The sequence below is a fragment of the Odocoileus virginianus genome, unplaced genomic scaffold, assembly GCF_023699985.2.
Source record: "Odocoileus virginianus isolate 20LAN1187 ecotype Illinois unplaced genomic scaffold, Ovbor_1.2 Unplaced_Contig_13, whole genome shotgun sequence".
In the NCBI taxonomy this organism is placed as follows: domain Eukaryota; kingdom Metazoa; phylum Chordata; class Mammalia; order Artiodactyla; family Cervidae; genus Odocoileus; species Odocoileus virginianus.
This window is the reverse complement of record NW_027224330.1, coordinates 1,918,223-1,938,027: the sequence shown is the minus strand read 5'-3', so window position 1 is coordinate 1,938,027 and position 19,805 is coordinate 1,918,223. Positions and strand designations below refer to the sequence as shown.

The 19,805-nt window shown below is 40.2% G+C and overlaps 1 protein-coding gene across 1 annotated transcript in view; it reads left to right on the top strand.

The window, feature by feature from the left end:
• Nucleotides 1–19,805, top strand: part of LOC110145366 (conserved oligomeric Golgi complex subunit 2-like) — a 41,751-nt gene that overhangs the window by 5,510 nt on the left and 16,436 nt on the right. Inside the window, 1 exon segment of the mRNA XM_070464064.1 lies at nucleotides 4,180–4,341. Within this exon segment, the coding sequence (XP_070320165.1) occupies nucleotides 4,180–4,341 (162 nt within the window).

Here is a 19,805-nt window from a genome sequence, read left to right as displayed (position 1 = left end):
GACCCAGGAATAATGTACTCTTGTCCTTGTACAGTGATGTCTCCGCTAAACCTCTGTGATGAAGGGCGTCATTTGAAAGGGAGTACCACGTGAGCTTATCGATCCAGAAACGCTTTGTTCCATCCGCTGGCTGAGAACTGTCCTGGAACAAGGGTAGAAAGAAAGAGCATGATGAGGCAAGATGTGCTGAAAGAAGCCAAGGCACAAGCAGAGATGAGGGGCTTTGTTCTGTTCAAGAATCTCAGAATACAGAGAGCTTAGCTTGACCAACTTTGCCTTCTTCAAGGCTTCCTTCAGGCTCAACACCAGCATTCTTTCTGACTTGCTAGCCCCACCATGTTTCTTGCTCTGAACTGATAGAAAGCCTTTGGGAAGAGAGGCTTCAGAAAGTAGAAACCTCAAAATAAGTTCTAAAGTAGACCTTGATGAAGGGGAGAGCAAACTGGGGAGGTGGCTGAAATGGCAGCAGTTTTATATTCTTTCATGCCTCCTAAGCCTAAATGTGACCGCTTCACATGTAAAAGCAAAATACATAAGACAGCCACCCTGTGTTAAATGTTGATTTTCTAAGTGAGACTTGGAGACTAAGGTTACTTGCAATTTATGTTTCCTTCAGAGAGACATTTTGAAAGTTTTGGTCACATGGCAGAAATGATAGAGAGTTTGCCTTTGGGGTTATATTTCTTAAGTCTGTCTGATTTAATGCATATTGTAATTTATGCCTGTGAGAAAGTTAGAGAATGTCCCTTTGCATTAGGAGAGTGAAGGTTACTCAAAAAACCCAGTCATTGGAAACTTTGTTTCCAGTCAAAGGAAACTTTGTCACACACATGATGAGGCCCTATTAGGAAAATGGTAGCAATCATTCATTTAATAAACAGGCACTCATTGATCACCTTGGAGAAGGAAATGGCAACCCACTCCAGTATTCTTGCCTGCAGAATCCCATGGACTGAGAAGCCTGGTGGGCTACAGTCCATGGGGTTGCAGAGAGTTGGACATGATTGAGTGTCTATCACTTCACTTCATTGATCACCTGCATTGTGTCCACCAGCAGTCTAGACTGGATAGTACAAGGTAGATAAGATTTAGGCTTTTGAGTATGGTCACAGAAAGACCACAGTGTGTGCTGAGAAACTGGACTTAGTCCAGAGAGGCTGGGAGGATGACCAGAATTGAGACTGGAAAAGTAGAGAGAGAGCTGGGTGGGACTGCAAGCAGTTCTCGTGTACTGCACTGAGGGGTTTGCGCTTGATGAGTTACAGTCAGGTGGAATGCAGGAAATGACGTAGTCATATCTGTTGTGTTGAACCCGTGTTAGAGGATGCTGTGCCACTGGTTACTTCAAGTTAATATAGGGTTCTGTTTCAAGGGGAAATTAGGTTGGATTTGAACTGATGAGCTAATATTTTGATTTGGGTCATTCTTGCACATGTATTTCAGTCCTAACTCAATGTCATAGTGGTATCTCAGACTTTTAGGAAGTTATTTAATAAATGCTTAAGAAACAACCAACTACCTTTCTGAACACAGAGGGAAAAGGCTACTTAAAATGCTTCAGTCATCCTTGTAAGATCTAATGAGAAATACAGAGCAGAGGATCCTACAACATTTACCTCCTCCCATGGACACATGACATCAGTAGCTACTCATGTAATAGTTTCCTCCTCTGAGTAACTCCTGCACATCTGGCAAACAACCCACATCAAAGTGGATAGGAGAGGCTGAGACATGGTCTCACCATCCACCCCACTCCCAGCATGGTGACCCACAATTGGAAGGAAGCTACCATCCCCAGCTGCTCCCTAAGAAGTGAAGGGTCTGAACCCTAAATTTGGCACCCCTCCTTTAAAGACTTGCACCTGGGAGATGAGCCCCCAAACATCTACCTTTGAAAGTCAGTGGAACTGGCATCTGCAAGACCCACCAGGCTCATGATGTGAGAAACAGCTTTTGAAGGGCAGCATGAACTTGGTCACCCTCCTGGGGCCTGGCACAGGGACAGTGGCTGAAAAGGGCCCAGACTTTCTGTGAAAGAGGCTTGTTTATCTTAAAGCATCAGCCTGAGGGGCCGGCCTCTCATTTAACACTCTCTGGGGGCTAGGAGGCTGGCAGGAGCCGTCTTTGCCCTCTCTGCCTCATTCCAGCTGGACAATATCTCCTAGAAAGGAACTTGGGTACTTGTCTGGTGCCCCGATGTTTGCAGTTGCTGCCCACAGACCACTCTAGATCACCTGGCTTTGGTGGCCAGTGAGGCTTACACCTGTAGGTCCCCAGTGTTCACTGCAGTATTATTTGCAATAGTCAAGACATGGAAGCAGGCTTAGTATCCATTGATAGATGAATAGATAAAGAAACCATGATATACACATCACACACACACACACACACAGGAATATTATTCAGCCATGGAAAGGAACTAAATCTGGACCCCCCTGGTGGTACTAAAAAGAAAAAGTTAAAATTTGACATAACATCCTGCTTGTTCTGCCTGTGTAACTCAGCTTGCTCCTTGCAAAGTCTGGATCACATAGGTCACGTAGTCTCAGAAAGTGGGGATTTAAGATACGAGGAACTGGAGCTTATCTCACCACCCTTGTCCTGCTCTTTGCAGTTCCCCAGCCCCTGTAAACCTGCTTAATCATGCCTTTCCATATAAAGGCATTCCCCTCCCCATCTTGACTGCTGTTCATGTGCACATGAAACTGCTTCGTTTAAACCAGCCTATTAGCAGCTAGTGTTGCCCACTATAGTCTGTCTGAAAACTCTGTAACCCCTCTGTTTGGGGCTCAGAGCTTAGAGTGTTAACTGCTCTGGGCCCGCTGGCGTAGTAAACGTGAGTTCTCCAACTCTCCGAGTGTGGTGCTTGGTTTCTCGAGTACTGGTTTCTACAACAGTACAGTGGCTAAGAATCTGCTTGCCAATTCAGGGGACACAGATTTGATCCCTGGTCCAGGCAGATTCAACATGCCACAGAGCAGCTAAGCCTCTGGGCCACAGCTACTGTGCCTGTGCTCTAGAGTCCGTTGCCCACAACAAGAGAAACCACCACAATGAGAAGTCTGCAAACCGCAACACAGAGTAGCCCCTGCTCGCCACAACTAGAGAAAGCCCGCATGCAGCAATGAAGATGCAGCACAACCAAAAATAATAAATCAAAATTTTTTTAAAAAGAAAGAAATCTTGCCATTTGTGGCAACGTGGATGGACCTTGAGGGCATTAATGCACATGACATAAGTTAGAGAAAGATGCTCATGATCTCACTTTTATGTGAAATCTAAAAAACAAAACAAAAATTAACTCAAAGGTACTGAGAACAGTTTGGTGGTTGCCAGAGCAGGGGGTGGGGAATGGACGAAATGGGTGAAGGGGTCAAATGGTACAGACTTCTAGTTAATCAGTTAAATAAATCATGGGGATGTGATGTATAGCATGGTGACTATAGTTAATAATACTGTATTGTATATTTGAAAGTTTAAGAGAGTAAATCTTAAAATTTATCATAGCAAGAAAAGGAAATTTGTAACTGTGTGATGGATGTTACCTCATCCATCCTCACAGTGAAAATATTTGGGAAAAAAATTCCAGAAAGTTTCAAAACACAAAATTTGAATTTGCTGCGACAAATAGTTGGCAACTCTTTACATAGTATTTTCAATGATCTATATAACATTTACATTTTATTAGGTGTTATGTAATCTAGAGATGATTTAAAGTGTATGTAAATACTGTGCCATTTTATTTTAGAGACTGGGACATACCTAGATTTTGGTGGCCTTGGGGGTCCTGAAAACAGGCCCCCATGGATGCTGAGGGATGGCTTTATTTATAGGTTGAATTTGTCACAGTGAATATTTGTTACTTTTAAAACTTAAGGGAAAAGGAACTATTTCTGTTCTGAGAAGAGCCTATTGAATGTGTGTAGTTAAAAACAAATGAAATCCCTTTTGGGACTTAGGCAGCAGGAGAGAATGCTCTTGGTCAGGGGCCTCCCTCTTGGCACCTTGACAGTGTGTGAGCACCTTTCTGTCCTGTGTGTTTTAAAGTGCTTTATCCTGACAGCAGTTAACCTCTCAAATGAATAGAATGGCATTTCTCTGTTATTCTCTCTCCTTTTATTTGTATATGTAAAATGTGACATTGTTGCAATAATTCCTTTTTTCTGGTTTTATTTTCAGGAAGACTTTGATGTCCATCACTTTGTGTCTGACTGTCCCAAGCCAGTCCAGCTGGAAGCTCTTAGAGATGACCTGGAGCTCTACTATAAGCTGCTTAAAACAGCCATGGTTGAGCTCATCAACAAGGACTACGCAGACTTTGTCAACCTGTCAACAAACCTGGTAAACTTGAAATCCACAGTTCCTACCTGTCAGTGTATTTACACATGTACTGCACACTTTTTTTCTCACTCATGTTTATTCTTAACAGCTCTGAGTCTTTTTAGAAACCTTTTAGTTATTTTTTCCCCGAGAAACTTGAAGGGATTGCTAATTTTGATTAATAAAGGAACTAAACTTTCTTGATACACATGTTTTATGTTTAGTTTAGTTTGATTATTTTTTGAATGACTTATTAAGAAGTGGTGAAAAGTAAGGGTAGCAATACCAAGAGTGTTTTTGTTAGTTGCTAATTGATTCCCGTGAAATCTCTCCAGTTTAGACTAATTTCCCAGAGCAGATATCAACTCTTCTTAAGGAAATGTTTCATTTACTTTCAGGTACATGTGCTAGCCAGAGATAGGTTGAGAAAACATTGGCCAATATTGATCATTAAGAAGCCTATTTTTATACATTTTATAAAAATGTAGGAATTGTTTATAAGAAGCATATCAATTACTTGGAAAAGTTGTTTAGAAATACTTGAGTTTTCATACTTGTGAAAGTCTTGTTCATATTTTGTTTTTAAGTCTGTTTGTCAAAAGAGGTATGGAAAATAGCCATCTCTATGGGAATTTCAAGAAGCATTGAGAATAATGAGCCATATTTGCTTTTGGGAAATACACCACTAAGATAAATGTTCCAGTAGGATTAGAGACCCTGAAAATTTTATTTCCATCCTATTTAATTTGGATTTTTCTGAAGGGTTGTAATAATGCTTAGGAGAGATGTAGTCCATCAGACTTTCATATCAGCTGGTTGAATATCATAAACAACAGAGATAGCTATTTTTCCTGTTAGTTTTTTAAGTCATTTAAAATTTCACCCAAAGGCAAATTGTGCATAGGAATTTTTCTTTTATTATGACTTTCCTTACTTCTATAGTTCTTATATATCAACAGGTTTTTCACATTCAGTGAGCAATATTTATGGCAAAATAACATTTTTGTTACATAGTTACTAGCAGCATATAATTGTACAGAAAGAATAACCTAAGTCTAATACTGCTTTGATCATTAAGCATAGGCTTCACTGTTAATCCTGGCCCTGATGTGTCTGTGCCAACATGATTTTGCCTTTAGGTTGGTATGGACAAGGCCCTCAATCAGCTTTCTGTGCCTTTGGGACAGTTATGAGAAGAGGTTCTGGTACGTCCCCAAATAACAGTCAACAATCTACCATAAAGCATATTACACTTGTTTGCCTTCTCCAAGAATTCTTTTATTAATCTGTTAGATTGTTGTGATTGTTGTGGTTGGTGTTTTTTAATGTTCCATGATTATAGTATAATACTTTCAAAATGTAAATGATTTGCATGTGATATTACAACCTAAGAAACATATTTGGTTTGAAGATGGCAAATTCTCAAGAGTAGACACTTTTAGTCGGGGAGGAGGAGAAGGGTATTTCAAAATTTAAATTTGTTAATACCACCTCACCCATGTATAAGTGGTCTCCAGCTTAGAACTGGCTTACTTATATTTTAAAATTTGTCATTTTACAAGTATTTTCCCAGACAATATTTTATATGTAGTTAGATTCATGGACCAGTTTATACCAGCCATTTAACCCCCAATGTAACTGAAGGGTATTATAAATGTTGTATAATACCTAGTTTCTCTGAGAAAATCTCTCTGTTGGGAATGGAACTGTCTGCCCCTAAGCCATGAGAACAGGGACTTCATCCGGGTGAACAGTGGAGAGGGAGTTTTGTTATCACCTCCAGCAGAAAACTGCTGCCCTGTCCTCCCCTCACCCTCTAGGTTGTGCTAGGCACCTTGACCTCCATCCTCCGTTCGTTGTGAAGCACCGCACCATCACTTCCTGTGTGTGTCAGCACTGGACCACGCCAGACCACGTGGCCTTATGCTCCTTGCCTCGAGACAGTACCTGGCACATGCAGGGCTCTCAGTAGATAATGTAGTAAAGAGGTTCTGCTTGGATAAAACTGTAGGAAATGCAGGACAATGGGAACGTCAGGGCTGAGAAGTCCCGAGGATGGTAGGCAAGAAAAAATTCGTAAAAAAGTTAAGTTGTGGGGGAGGAGCCAAGATGGCGGAGGAATAGGACGGGGAGACCACTTTCTCCCCTACAAATTCATTGAAAGAACATTTGAACGCTGAGCAAACTTCACAAAACAACTTCTGACCTCTAGCAGAAGACATCAGGCACCCAGAAAAGCAGCCCATCGTCTTAGAAAGAGGTAGGGCACAATATACAAGATAAAAAGAGAAACAAAAGAGCTAGGGACAGAGACCCATCCCAGAAAGGGAGTCATAATACAGGAAGTTTCCAAACACCAGGAAACCCTCTCACGGGAGGGTCTGGGGGAAGTTTTTGAATCTCGGAGGTCAACCTACTTGGAGGAAAAATAAATAAAACTCACAGATTACATGCCTAAAAGCAACTCCCAGCAGAAAAGTACCCCAGACGCCCGCATCTGCCACCAGCAAGTGGGGGCGGAACAGAGAGGAGCAGGCGGCATTGCTTAGGGTAAGGACCGGGCCCAAATGCCCTGAGGGCAATCGGAGGGAGCTAACATGAGATAGCAACTTAAACTGTGGGATAGCAAGAGAGAGAGAGAAAAATTAACCGGCCTGAACACACTGCCAGCCATTTGCAGAACAAAGGGACTGAGCAATTCCAGAGAAGAGCTAGCCGGCTGCAGACCGGCCCATCCCCACCGGAGGCAGGAAGCAGGGGGAGGGGAAAGGGGCAAACTCGGCCCCTGGAGACAGCACCCCTACCAAACTGCAAACAGGCCTCCAGTTTCTAACCAAAGACTTCCTGAGATTCTGGATGGTCGACATCTGCTGGGAGGGTTGCGGCTAGAGGCCAGCTCCCCAGAAGACAAAAGACACATGCACCTGACTGGCGTGTGGAAACTGAGGCTGGGACCGCAGAGGGGAGAAGGCACACCGCACCCGGGGAGAGTGCGCCCGTCAAGCTCCTGGCTGCCTGAGCTGCTCGGGCGGGGAAGGCACAAAACGCAGGCCCAACCGAGTCCGCGCTTTTGTGGAATACCCGAAAACTGGAACCGCACGCAACACAGGGCCCGCTCCCTATAGAGCAGCCGGGAGCCTGAGCAGTGTAGACGGGGAGAGCACACACCCGTGAGCGGGGCAAACCCAGTGTGGCCGGAACACTGTGAGAGCTACCCACACACGCCAGCCAGCGATATCTGCCTGCAGCACCTCTCCCTCCCCGCAGCACAACTGAACCAGCGAACCTAAACAAGAGACCACCTCCGCCCGCCTGTGTCAGGGAGGAAATTAGACACTGAAGAGACTGGCAAACAGAACCCAAATAAACAAAGGGAACCGCTTCAGAAGGGACCAGTGCAACAGATTAAAATCCCTGTAGATAACACCCACTACACCAGAAGGGGCCTATAGATATCGAGAAGTGTAAGCTGGAACAAGGAGCTATCTGAAACTGAACCGAACCCACACTGACCGCAACAGCTCCAGAGAAATTCCTAGATATATTTTTACTTTTTTTTTTTAATTAAAAATTTTTTTTCTTTTATTTTTTTTTTCTCTTTTATTTTCTTTTAAAATTCCATATTACTCCCCCATTATTCCTTAACGTTTATTTTCATATATTTTTACTATTTTTTCCCTGTTTTTTCTCTTATTTTCTTTTAAAGTTCTCTATTACTCCTCCTTTATTACTCCTTAATTTTCATTTTCATTTCACTGTAACCTTGCAAAAAAAAAAAGAGAGCGAAGCCATATTTTAAACCAAACTTCATATATATTTCTAAATTTCTTTTGTGTTTTTGTTTTGAATATTGTATTTTTAAGAGTCTAACCTCTACTCTAGATTTCTAATCTTTGTTTTTCAGTATTTGATACCAATTTTGGACATTTAAGAATCCAATATTCAGTACCCATTTTTACTCAGGAGTGTGTTGATTACTCTCTCCCACTTTTGACTCTCTGTTTTCTACCTCAGAACACCTCTATTTCCTCCCTTCCCCTTCTCTTCCCAATCCAATTCTGTGAATCTCTGTGGGTGTCTGGGCTACAGAGAACACTTTGGGAACAGAGAACTGTGTAGATCTGTCTCTCTCCTCTTGAGTCCCCCTTTTTCTCTTCCTGCTCATCTCTATCTCCCTCCTCCCTCTCCTGTTCTTCATGTAACTCTGTGAACCTTTCTGGGTGTCCCTCGTGGTGGAGAATCTTCTCACCATTAACTTAGAGGTTTTATTATCAGTGCTGTGTAGTTGGAGAAGTCTTGAGACTACTGAAGAATAAAACTGAAATCCAGAAGCAAGAGACTTAAGCCTAAAACCTGAGAACACAAGAAAACTCCTGACTACATGGAAAATTAAATAATAAGAGACCATCCAAAAGCCTCCATACCTACACTGAAACCAACCAGCACCCAAGAGCCAATAAGTTCCAGAGCAAGACATACCACACAAATTCTCCAGCAATGCAGGAACATAGCCCTGAGCATCAACATACAGGCTGCCCAAAGTCACACCTAACACATAGACCCATCTCAAAACTCATTACTGGACACTCCATTGCACTCCAGAGAGAAGAAATCCAGTTCCATGCACCAGAACACTGATGCAAGCTTCCCTAACCAGGAAACCTTGACAGGCCTATCATCCAACCCCACCCACTAGGTGAAACATCCACATTAAAAAGGAACCACAAACCACCAGAATACAGAAAGGCCACTCCAGACACAGCAATCTAAACAAGATGAAAAGGCACAGAAATACACAACAGGTAAAGGAACATGAAAAATGCCCACCAAGTCAAACAAAAGAGGAGGAGATAGGGAACCTACCTGAAAAAGAATTTAGAATAATGATAATAAAAATGATCCAAAAATCTTGAAAACAAAATGGAGTTACAGATAAATAGCCTGGAGGCAAAGATTGAGAAGATGCAAGAAATGTTTAATAAGGACCTAGAAGAAATAAAAAAGAGTCAATTAAAACTGAATAATGCAATAAATAAGATCAAAAACACTCTGGAGGGAACCAACAGTAGAATAATGGAGACAGAAGACAGGATAAGTGAGGTAGAAGATAAAATGGTGGAAATAAATGAAGCAGAGAGGAAAAAAGAAGAAACAAAAGAAATGAGGACAACCTCAGGGACCTCTGGGACAATGTGAAATGCCCCAACATTCGAATCATAGGAGTCCCAGAAGAAGACAAAAAGAAAGCCCATGAGAAAATACTTGAGGTGATAATAGCGGAAAACTCCCCTAAAATGGGGAAGGAAATAGCCAGCCAAGTCCAAGAAACTCAGAGAGTCCCAAACAGGGTAAACCCAAGGTGAAACACCCCAAGACACATATTAATCAAATTAACAAAGATCAAACACAAAAACCACATATTAAAAGCAGCAAGGGAGAAACAACAAATAACACACAAAGACGGATTCCCATAAGGATAACAGCTGATCTATCAATAGAAACCCTTCAGGCCAGAAGGGAATGGCAGGACATACTTCAAGTAATGAAAGAGAATAACCTACAACCTAGATTACTGTACCCAGCAAGGATCTCATTCAGATATGAAGGAGAATTCAAAAGCTTTACAGACAAGCAAAAGCTGAGAGAATTCAGCACCACCAAACCAGCTCTTCAACAAATGCTAAAGGATCTTCTCTAGACAGGAAACACAGAAAGGTTGTATAAACACGAACCCAAAACAACAAAGTAAATGGCAACGGGACCATACCTATCAATAATTACCTTAAATATAAATGGGTTGAATGCCCCAACCAAAAGACAAAGACTGGCTGAATGGATACAAAAACAAGACCCCTATATATGCTGTCTACAAGAGACCACCTCGAAACAGGGAACACATACAGACTAAAAGTGAAGGGCTCGGAAAAAACATTTCATGCAAACGGAGACTAAAAGAAAGCAGGAGTCTCAATAATCATATCAGATAAAATAGGCTTTAAAATAAAGGCTGTGAAAACAGACAAAGAAGGACACTACATAATGATAAAAGGATCAATCCAAGAAGAAGAAATAACAATTATAAATATATATGACCCAACATAGGAGCACCACAGTATATAAGGCAAATGCCAACGAGTATGAAAGAGGAAATTAATAGTAACACAATAATAGTGGGAGACTTTAATACCCAACTCACAACTATGGATAGATCAACTAAACAGAAAATTAACAAAAACACAAACGTTAAATGACACAATGGCCCAGCTAGACCTAATTGATATCTATAGGACATTTCACCCCAAAACAATCAATTTCACCTTTTTCTCAAGTGCACATGGAAACTTCTCCAGAATAGATCACATCCTGGCCATAAATCTAGCCTTGGTAAATTCAAAAAAAAATTGAAATCATTCCAGTCATCTTTTCTGACCACAGTGCAGTAAGATTAGATCTCAATTACAGGAAAAAAAATTGTTAAAAATTCAAACATATGGAGGCTAAATAACACACTTCTGAATAACCAACAAATCATAGAAGAAATCAAAAAAGAAATCAAACTATGCATAGAAATGAATGCAAATGAAAACACAACAACCCAAAACCTATGGGACACTGTAAAAGCAGTGCTAAGGGAAGGTTCATAGCATTACAGGCTTACCTCAAGAAAAAAGTCAAATAAATAACCTAACTCTACACCTAAAGCAACTAGAGAAGGAAGAAATGAAGAACCCTAGGGTTAGTAGAAGGAAAGAAATCTTAAAAATTAGGGCAGAAATAAATGCAAAAGAAACTAAAGAGATCATAGCAAAAATTAACAAAGCTAAAAGCTGGTTTTTTGAAAAAATAAACAAAATTGGCAAACCATTAGCAAGATTCATTAAGAAACAAAGGGAGAAGAATCAAGTTAGCAAAACTATAATTGAAAATGGAGAGATCACCTCAGACAACACTGAAATGCAAATGATCATAAGAGACTACTACCAGCAGCTCTATGCCAATAAAATGGACAACTTGGAAGAAATGGACAAATTCTTAGAAAAGTAAAACTTCCCAAAACTGAACCAGAAAGAAATAGAAGATCTTAACAGACCCATCACAAGCAAGGAAATCAAAACTGTAATCAGAAATCTTCCAGGAAACAAAATCCCAGGACGAGATGGCTTCACAGCTGAATTCTACCAAAAATTTAGAGAAGAGCTAACACCTATCTTACTCAAACTCTTCCAGAAAACTGCATAAGGTAAACTTCCAAACTCATTCTATGAGGCCACCATCACCCTAATACCAAAACCAGACAAAGATGCCACAAAAAAAAAAAAAAAAAAGAAAACTACAGGCCAATATCACTGATGAACATAGATGCAAAAATCCTTAACAAAATTCTAGCAAACAGAATCCAACAACATATTTAAAAAATCATACACCATGACCAAGTGGGTTTTATCCCAGGAATGCAAGGATTCTTTAATATCCGCAAATCAATCAATGTAATACACCACATTAACAAATTGAAAGATAAAAATCATATGATTATCTCAATAGATGCCAAGAAAGCCTTTGACAAAATTCAACATCCATTTATGATTAAAACTCTCCAGAAAGCAGGACTAGAAGAAACATACCTCAACATAATAAAAGCTATATATGACAAACCCACAGCAAGCATTACCCTCAATGGTGAAAAATTGAAAGCATTTCCCCTGAAATCAGGAACAAGACAAGGGTGCCCACTCTCACCACTACTATTCAAAATAGTTTTGGAAGTTTTGGCCACAGCAATCAGAGCAGAAAAAGAAGTAAAAGAAATCCAGATAGGAAAAGAAGAAGTGAAACTCTCACTGTTCAAAGATGACATGGTCCTCTACATAGAAAACCCTAAAGACTCTACCAGAAAATTACTAGAGCTAATCAATGAATATAGTAAAGTTGCAGGATGTAAAATTAACACACAGAAATCCCTTGCAATCCCATACACTAACAATGAGAAAACAGAAAGAGAAATTAAGGAAACAATACCATTCACCAATGCAACAAAAAGAATAAAATATTTAGGAGTATATCTACCTAAAGAAACAAAAGACCTATACATAGAAAACTATAAAACACTGATGAAAGAAATCAAAGAGGACACAAACAGATGGAGAAATATACCGTGTTCATGGATTGGAAGAATCAATATTGTCAAAATGGCTATACTACCCAAAGCAATCTATAGATTCAATGCAATCCCTATCAAGCTACCAACGGTATTTTTCACAGATCTAGAACAAATAATTTCACAATTTGTATGGAAATACAAAAAACCTCTAATAGCCAAAGCAATCTTGAGAAAGAAGAATGGAACTGGAGGAATCAATCTGCCTGACTTCAGACTATACCACAAAGCCACAGTCATCAAGACAGTATGGTACTGGCACAAAGACAGAAATATAGATCAATGGAACAGAATAGAAAGCCCAGAGATAAATCCACGAACCTGTGGACACCTTATCTTCGACAAAGGAGGCAAGAATATACAATGGAAAAAAGACAACCTCTTTAACAAGTGGTGCTGGGAAAACTGGTCAACCACCTGTAAAAGAATGAAACTAGAACACTTTCTAACACCATACACAAAAATAAACTCAAAATGGATTAAAGATCTAAATGTAAGACCAGAAACTATAAAACTCCTAGAGGAGAACATAGGCAAAACACTCTCCAACATAAATCACAGCAGGATCCTCTATGACCCACCTCCAAGAATATTGGAAATAAAAGCAAAAAATAAACAAATGGGACCTAATGAAACTTAAAAGCTTTTGCACAACAAAGGAAACTATAAGCAAGGTAAAAAGACAGCCCTCAGATTGGGAGAAAATAATAGCAAACGAAGCAACAGACAAAGGATTAATCTCAAAAATATACAAGCAACTCCTGCAGCTCAATTCCAGAAAAATAAATGACCCAATCAAAAAATGGGCCAAGGAATTAAGCAGACATTTCTCCAAAGAAGACATACAGATGGCTAACAAACACAAGAAAAGATGCTCAACATCACTCATTATCAGAGAAATGCAAATCAAAACCACAATGAGGTACCATTACACGCCAGTTAGGATGGCTGCTATCCAAAAGTCTACAAGCAATAAATGCTGGAGAAGGTGTGGAGTAAAAGGAACCCTCTTAACACTGTTGGTGGGAATGCAAACTAGTATAGTACAGCCGCTATGGAGAACAGTGTGGAGATTTCTTAAAAAACTGGAAATAGAACTGCCATATGACCCAGCAGTCCCACTCCTGGGCATACACACCGAGGAAACCAGATCTGAAAGAGACACGTGCACCCCAATGTTCATTGCAGCACTGTTTATAATAGCCAGGACATGGAAGCAACCTAGATGCCCATCAGCAGACAAATGGATAAGGAAGCTGTGGTACATATACACCATGGAATGTTACTCAGCCATTAAAAAGAATTCATTTGAATCAGTTCTAATGAGATGGATGAAACTGGAGCCCATTATACAGAGTGAAGTAAGCCAGAAAGATAAAGACCAATACAGTATACTAATGCATATATATGGAATTTAAAAAGATGGTAACGATAACCCAATATGCAAAACAGAAAAAGAGACACAGATGTACAGAACAGACTTTTGGACTCTGTGGGAGAAGGCGAGGGTGGGATGTTTCGAGAGAGCAGCATCGAAACATGTATATTATCCAGGGTGAAACAGATCACCAGCCCAGGCTGGATTCATGAGACAAGTGCTCGGGCAAGGTGCACTGGGAAGACCCAGAGGAATTGGTTGGAGAGGAAGGTGGGAGGGGGAATCGGGATGGGGAATACATGTAAATCCATGGCTGATTCATGTCAGTGTATGACAAAAACCACTACAATATTGTAATTAGCCTCCAACTAATAAAAATAAATGAAAAAAACGTATGAAACAAACAAAAGTTAAATTGGTAACTGTGCCTTGAACTAGCAGATTGTTTGAAAGTTTGTGTCTTGTTTGAATTTTACAAAGCTTATTAAAGTGCCTTTTGTTGGAATGGAAGAGAAGTTTTTGGTCTGCTGCTGGATTCCACACCAGCCTCTGTGTGGCCTTCCTGCCTCCTTTTCAGGACTCCTCTTCCTTCTCCCAACCTGTAGCCATGACATTTCCCGAACCCCATCCTTTGTTAACCTTCCACTCTTCTCTCTGAACTCTCTCCACTCTGCCCACCTGTGCTTGAACTTCCTCGACTGCCCTCATGCCTTCAGGCTCTTGTCCTACACTGCCAGCTGCCAGCACCACCTACCGTCCCTTACTCTGCAGCTGTCTTTATCACCACCCTTCTCCTCATCAACCAAGACCTCACCTGCCTTTTTAATCTCAACTCAAGAAGCTTCTCTGAGATTCTAAGATCATTGAGGGATAAGACTGTTTCTATCTAATTCATCATTGTATCCTCATTGGCTGACAGTTAGTAGACATTTCATGTTTATTGAATGAATTAATTCACTTTTCTATAAAATTTTTGTGATTTGTCTGGTGGTGGTGGTTTAGTCGCTAAGTCGTGTCTGACTCTTGCGACCCCATGGACTGTAGCCTGCCAGGCTCCTCTGTCCATGGGATTCTCCAGGCAAGAATACTGGAGTGGGTTGCCATGTCTAGTTTATTCTCATCGTTTCTTTTACCTTTGCTTTGGCCTGATTCTTCATATTTTGTTTAATTTATTAGCTTCTGGACATGTTTCCCCACCTATGAGCTGCCTTTTCCTGGCCATTCTTTTCCTCACTCCTTGATTCGTAATATCCTTAGAACAACATGGCATCATGAAGTATCAGTGCTTAAGGATTGTTTAGTTCCTGATAGAATCTAGTCTAAAATTCTCCTAAATCTCCCCCACGCCCTGTTTATTTCTACTTCTCTCCAAAATGAAGGCTGCTGTGCAGCCGGGTGCACCCTCCAACCCTGAGTGCACCCTGTCAGTTGTACCTTTCCACCCTCTGTCTTCCATTGACTGCTTTCCTCCACCGTCGGCCTCCACGGGCTCTGTGAAGGCTGGGGTGCACCCAGGTGCACCCTCCAGCCCTGAGTGCGCCCTGTCAGTTGCACCTTTCCACCCTCTGTCCTCTAGTGACTGCTCTCCTCCACCGTCGGCCTCCACGGGCTCTCCAAGTCAGACTCGAGTTCCATCCCCTGTGCCAGATTTTCCTAGTGTTTGATTCAGATGGTTCTTTCTGTACTCTGACCACGTATGACGGTGATTGTATATGTATTGGGTTGGCCAGCAAGTTCCACTGGTTTTTAAGTAAAAATAAAAGACACAGTTTTCATTTTCACCAAGAACTTTATTGAACAATGTATTCACTGTTTTGTTCCACTACCTTCTGCCATTTTTCAGGCAACTTCATAATTCCATCTTCCCAAAACTTTTTATCTTTTTGAGCAAAGAACTGTTCAGGTGTCTTTTATGGTCTTCCAGGGGAATTGAAATTTTTCCATTAAGAGAATTTTGTAAAGACCAAAATAAATGGAAATCTGAAGGTGCAATGTCTGGTGAATATGGTGGATGAATCAGAACTTCCCAGCCAAGCTGTAACAGTTTTTGCCTGGTCATCAAAGAAACACGGTCTTGTGTTATCCTGATGGAAGATTATGCATTTTCTGTTGACTAATTCCAGATGCTTTTCGTCTAGTGCTGCCTTCAGTTTGTCTAATTGGGAGCAAGTACTTGTTAGAATTAATCATTTGGTTTTCCAGAAGGAGCTCATTATAGAGAATCCCCTTCCAATCCCACCATATACACAGCATCACTTGTGGATGAAGAGCAGCCTTACGTATGATTGTGGTGGCTTCATTTTGCTTGCCCCATGAGCTCTTCCATTCCACATAATTGTACAGTATCCACAGAGGATGAGATGGTTGGATGGCATCATCAACTCAATGGACATGAGTTTGAGCAAACTCTGGGAGATAGTGAAGGACCAGGGAAGCCTGGTGTGCTGCAGTCCATGGGGACAACTGAGCAACTGAACAACAACAGCAATCCACTTTTCTCTCTCCTGTCACAATTTGTTTTAAAAATTAAACATTTTTGTTATGTTTCAGTAGAGAATTACCTGTGGAAATATGGTCAAGAAGGTTCTTCTTTCGCTTCACTTATGTGGAACCCAAACATCAAAATGATCCACATAACCAAGCTGGTGCAAATGGTGTTCAACAGTCGATTTGGATATTTTGAGTATGTTGGCCATGTCCTGCATGGTATAACATTGGAAAGGATTGTTCTCAGTTAAGGTCTCAGTTTGATTGCTGTCAACTTCAACTGCTCTTTTCAACCGTGGTGAAATCTATCCAGTGAGAAGTCTCCAGCACAGAACTTTGCAAGCCATTTTGACACTTCAGTCAGTCACAGCACCTTCTCCATACACTGCACAAATCTTACTTTGCATTTCAGTTGTATTTTTACCTTTCTTGAAATAATAAAGCATAATACACAGAAAATGTTGCTTTTTTCTCCTTTTTTTTCTCCTTTAATATTAAAGTGACTACACAGAAATTCAATAGTCTTGGTTTTTTTTAATGCATACTGATATGACAGCTGTCACAATACAGTCTTACAAAATTATTTCTAATGAAATTAAAGACAGCCAAGCACTACTAGAGCCATCTTATGGTAAAAAAGTAAACTAACTTTTTTGCCAACCCAATATTATTATTCTTTTGGCCGTTAATCCTCTGTGATCTTGGCTTTATATGTCATTTTGCCCTCGAATCATGAGTACCCTCAACAGCAGTTGTATTTGATATTATGTATTTTTGTCAATATCTACATAATACTGGCCCAAAGATAATTAAGTTACGTGGAATTTAATGTATAAGTTTCGTAATGCCACAAAACAATTTCTGCAATACGTTTTCTTTATTCTTTTACAGAGTCTTTGGTCATCTGTCAGTGAAGGAATGGGCAGTAGGTGAACGAATGTCTAAATAAGAGGACATTAGGGGGAAAAAAGTTATCCTTGAGTGTCATACTGTTAAACACAGGCTTATGGTAGCACCTTGGAGCTAACAGCACTTTCGTGGATGCGGTGTGATATACTCCTCTTGGTACCTCTGCAGAGAGGAGTGTGGGATCTTCCTTTCTCTTTAGACATCAGCATTCAGCCAGGCTCCTGAGGGGTTCAGCCAGAGCTGGAGCCCAGGTCTTCTCACTCCTTGGCTGATTAAAGTCCTATTAATAAGAAGGGTGTGGTACATGAAAAGATGCTCAACATCACTCATTATCAGAGAAATGCAAATCAAAACCACAATGAGGTACCATTACACGCCAGTCAGGATGGCTGCTATCCAAAAGTCTACAAACAATAAATGCTGGAGAGGGTGTGGAGAAAAGGGAACCCTCATACACTGTTGGTGGGAATGCAAATTAGTACAGCCACTATGGAGAAGTGTGGAGATTCCTTAAAAAACTGGAAATAGAACTGCCATATGACCCAGCAATCCCACTCCTGGGCATACACACCAAGGAAACCAGATCTGAAAGAGACACGTGCACCCCAATGTTCATTGCAGCACTGTTTATAATTACCAGGACATGGAAGCAACCTAGATGCCCATTAGCAGATAAGGAAGCTATGATACATATACACCATGGAATATTACTCAGCTATTAAAAAGAATTCATTTGAATCAGTTCTAATGAGATGGATGAAACTGGAGCCCATTATACAGAGTGAAGTAAGCCAGAAAGATAAAGACCAATACAGTATACTAACGCATATATATGGAATTTAGAAAGATGGTAACGATAACCCTATATGCAAAACAGAAAAAGAGACACAGATGTACAGAACAGACTTTGGGACTCTGTGGGAGAAGGTGAGGGTGGGATGATCTGAGAGAATAGCACTGAAACAAGTATACTATCAAGGGTGAAACAGATCACCAGCCCAGGTTGGATGCATGAGACAAGTGCTCAGGGCTGGTACACTGGGAAGACCCAGAGGGATGGGATGGGGAGGGAGGCAGGAGGGGAGATCGGGATGGGGAACATATGTAAATCCATGGCTGATTCATGTCAATGTATGACAAAAACCACTACAATATTGTAAAGTAATTAGCCTCCATCTAATAAAAATTAATAAGAAGGGTGTGGTAAAGTAACTAATTGAAGAAAAAGACAAAGAATATTGCATATTCTTCTTGTGCTTTATTAATGATAGCATTAAAAATTTTAATGTAGATTTCTTATGCTACATGCCAGCTCAAAAGCCTCATGTCTTCTCAACTTCTCACCATATGAAACTTTTTTTTCTCCCAAAACTGTTTCTATGCTTATAATGTCATGTTAACTATTTGAAATAAAGCAGAATTTTAGAGGTACCCAAATGGACACAAAATTAACATTCCTCAATTTTTCCAGAATAAGACACAGGAATAACTGGTATCAGTGAAGCATTTTACAGTTTAACAGGCATAAAACTAATTTCTCAGCACCCTTGTAAAGAAGATATTCAAATTTTAGTGATTCAGGGAGCAAGTAGGCCTTCTAAGGCCAACTCTTCCAGTGTTCTGCTGCAGGTGGAAAAACTAGTGTGTTGCTCTCTCGTTCTGCCACATTTACTTCTTTTGTTTCCACTTCTTAACTGTACATCTGCATGCACTACTTTTAATTTTTAGCAGTCTTTATGTTTTGATTTTATTTTCTGACTTTAATGGATATATATTACATTATCATATAATATTATATATCCATTATTATATATATTATAGTAATATATAACATATATATATGATATATCCATTATTATTGGATATAATAGGATTAGAATTTGAGACAATTATCAGCTTTTGTCCAGAGATTTCAAGAATGTAGTGCCTTTCTAGAAAAGATTGTAAGCTTTGTGAGAGCAGGGACTTTTTGCCTGTTCTGTTCACTCGTGTCCTCCCTGCCTGGAACAATGTCAGGTGCACAGTGGGTGCTCAGTAACTATTTACATATTTTATTTTGTCTTTTTTAAAATTAATTTTTATTGGAGTCTAGTTGCTTTACAGTGCTTTAGTCTCTGCTGCACAGCAGAGTGGATCCATCACACACACATGTGTCCCCTCATGTTTAGATTCTTTCCCATTCAGGTCACCACAGAGCACTGGATAGAATTCCCTGTGCTATACTACTGTATAGTTCTGGGAACTGGTTGTTTCATGAGCGCTTTATATCTTTCTGTGCTTTTAAGGATGGGTTTTTTTTATAATGCTCAACTTCTTTGATAAGGTTGTATAATAATGTCTTTAATGAACTGATGCTTAAGCATATAATTGTGTCATATACATGTAAATAGGATAAAGATGATCAGAAGCTACAGTTATAACATGAAAAAGGGTCATAAGAAAATAAATGTAATACCTATAGAGAGGTTCATTTAAGATAGGAAAAGAAAGGAATAAAAGTGTGGGAAATGAGGAAACAAAAAGTCTAGTTTTCTCTTTTTTTAACTATAAACTTGC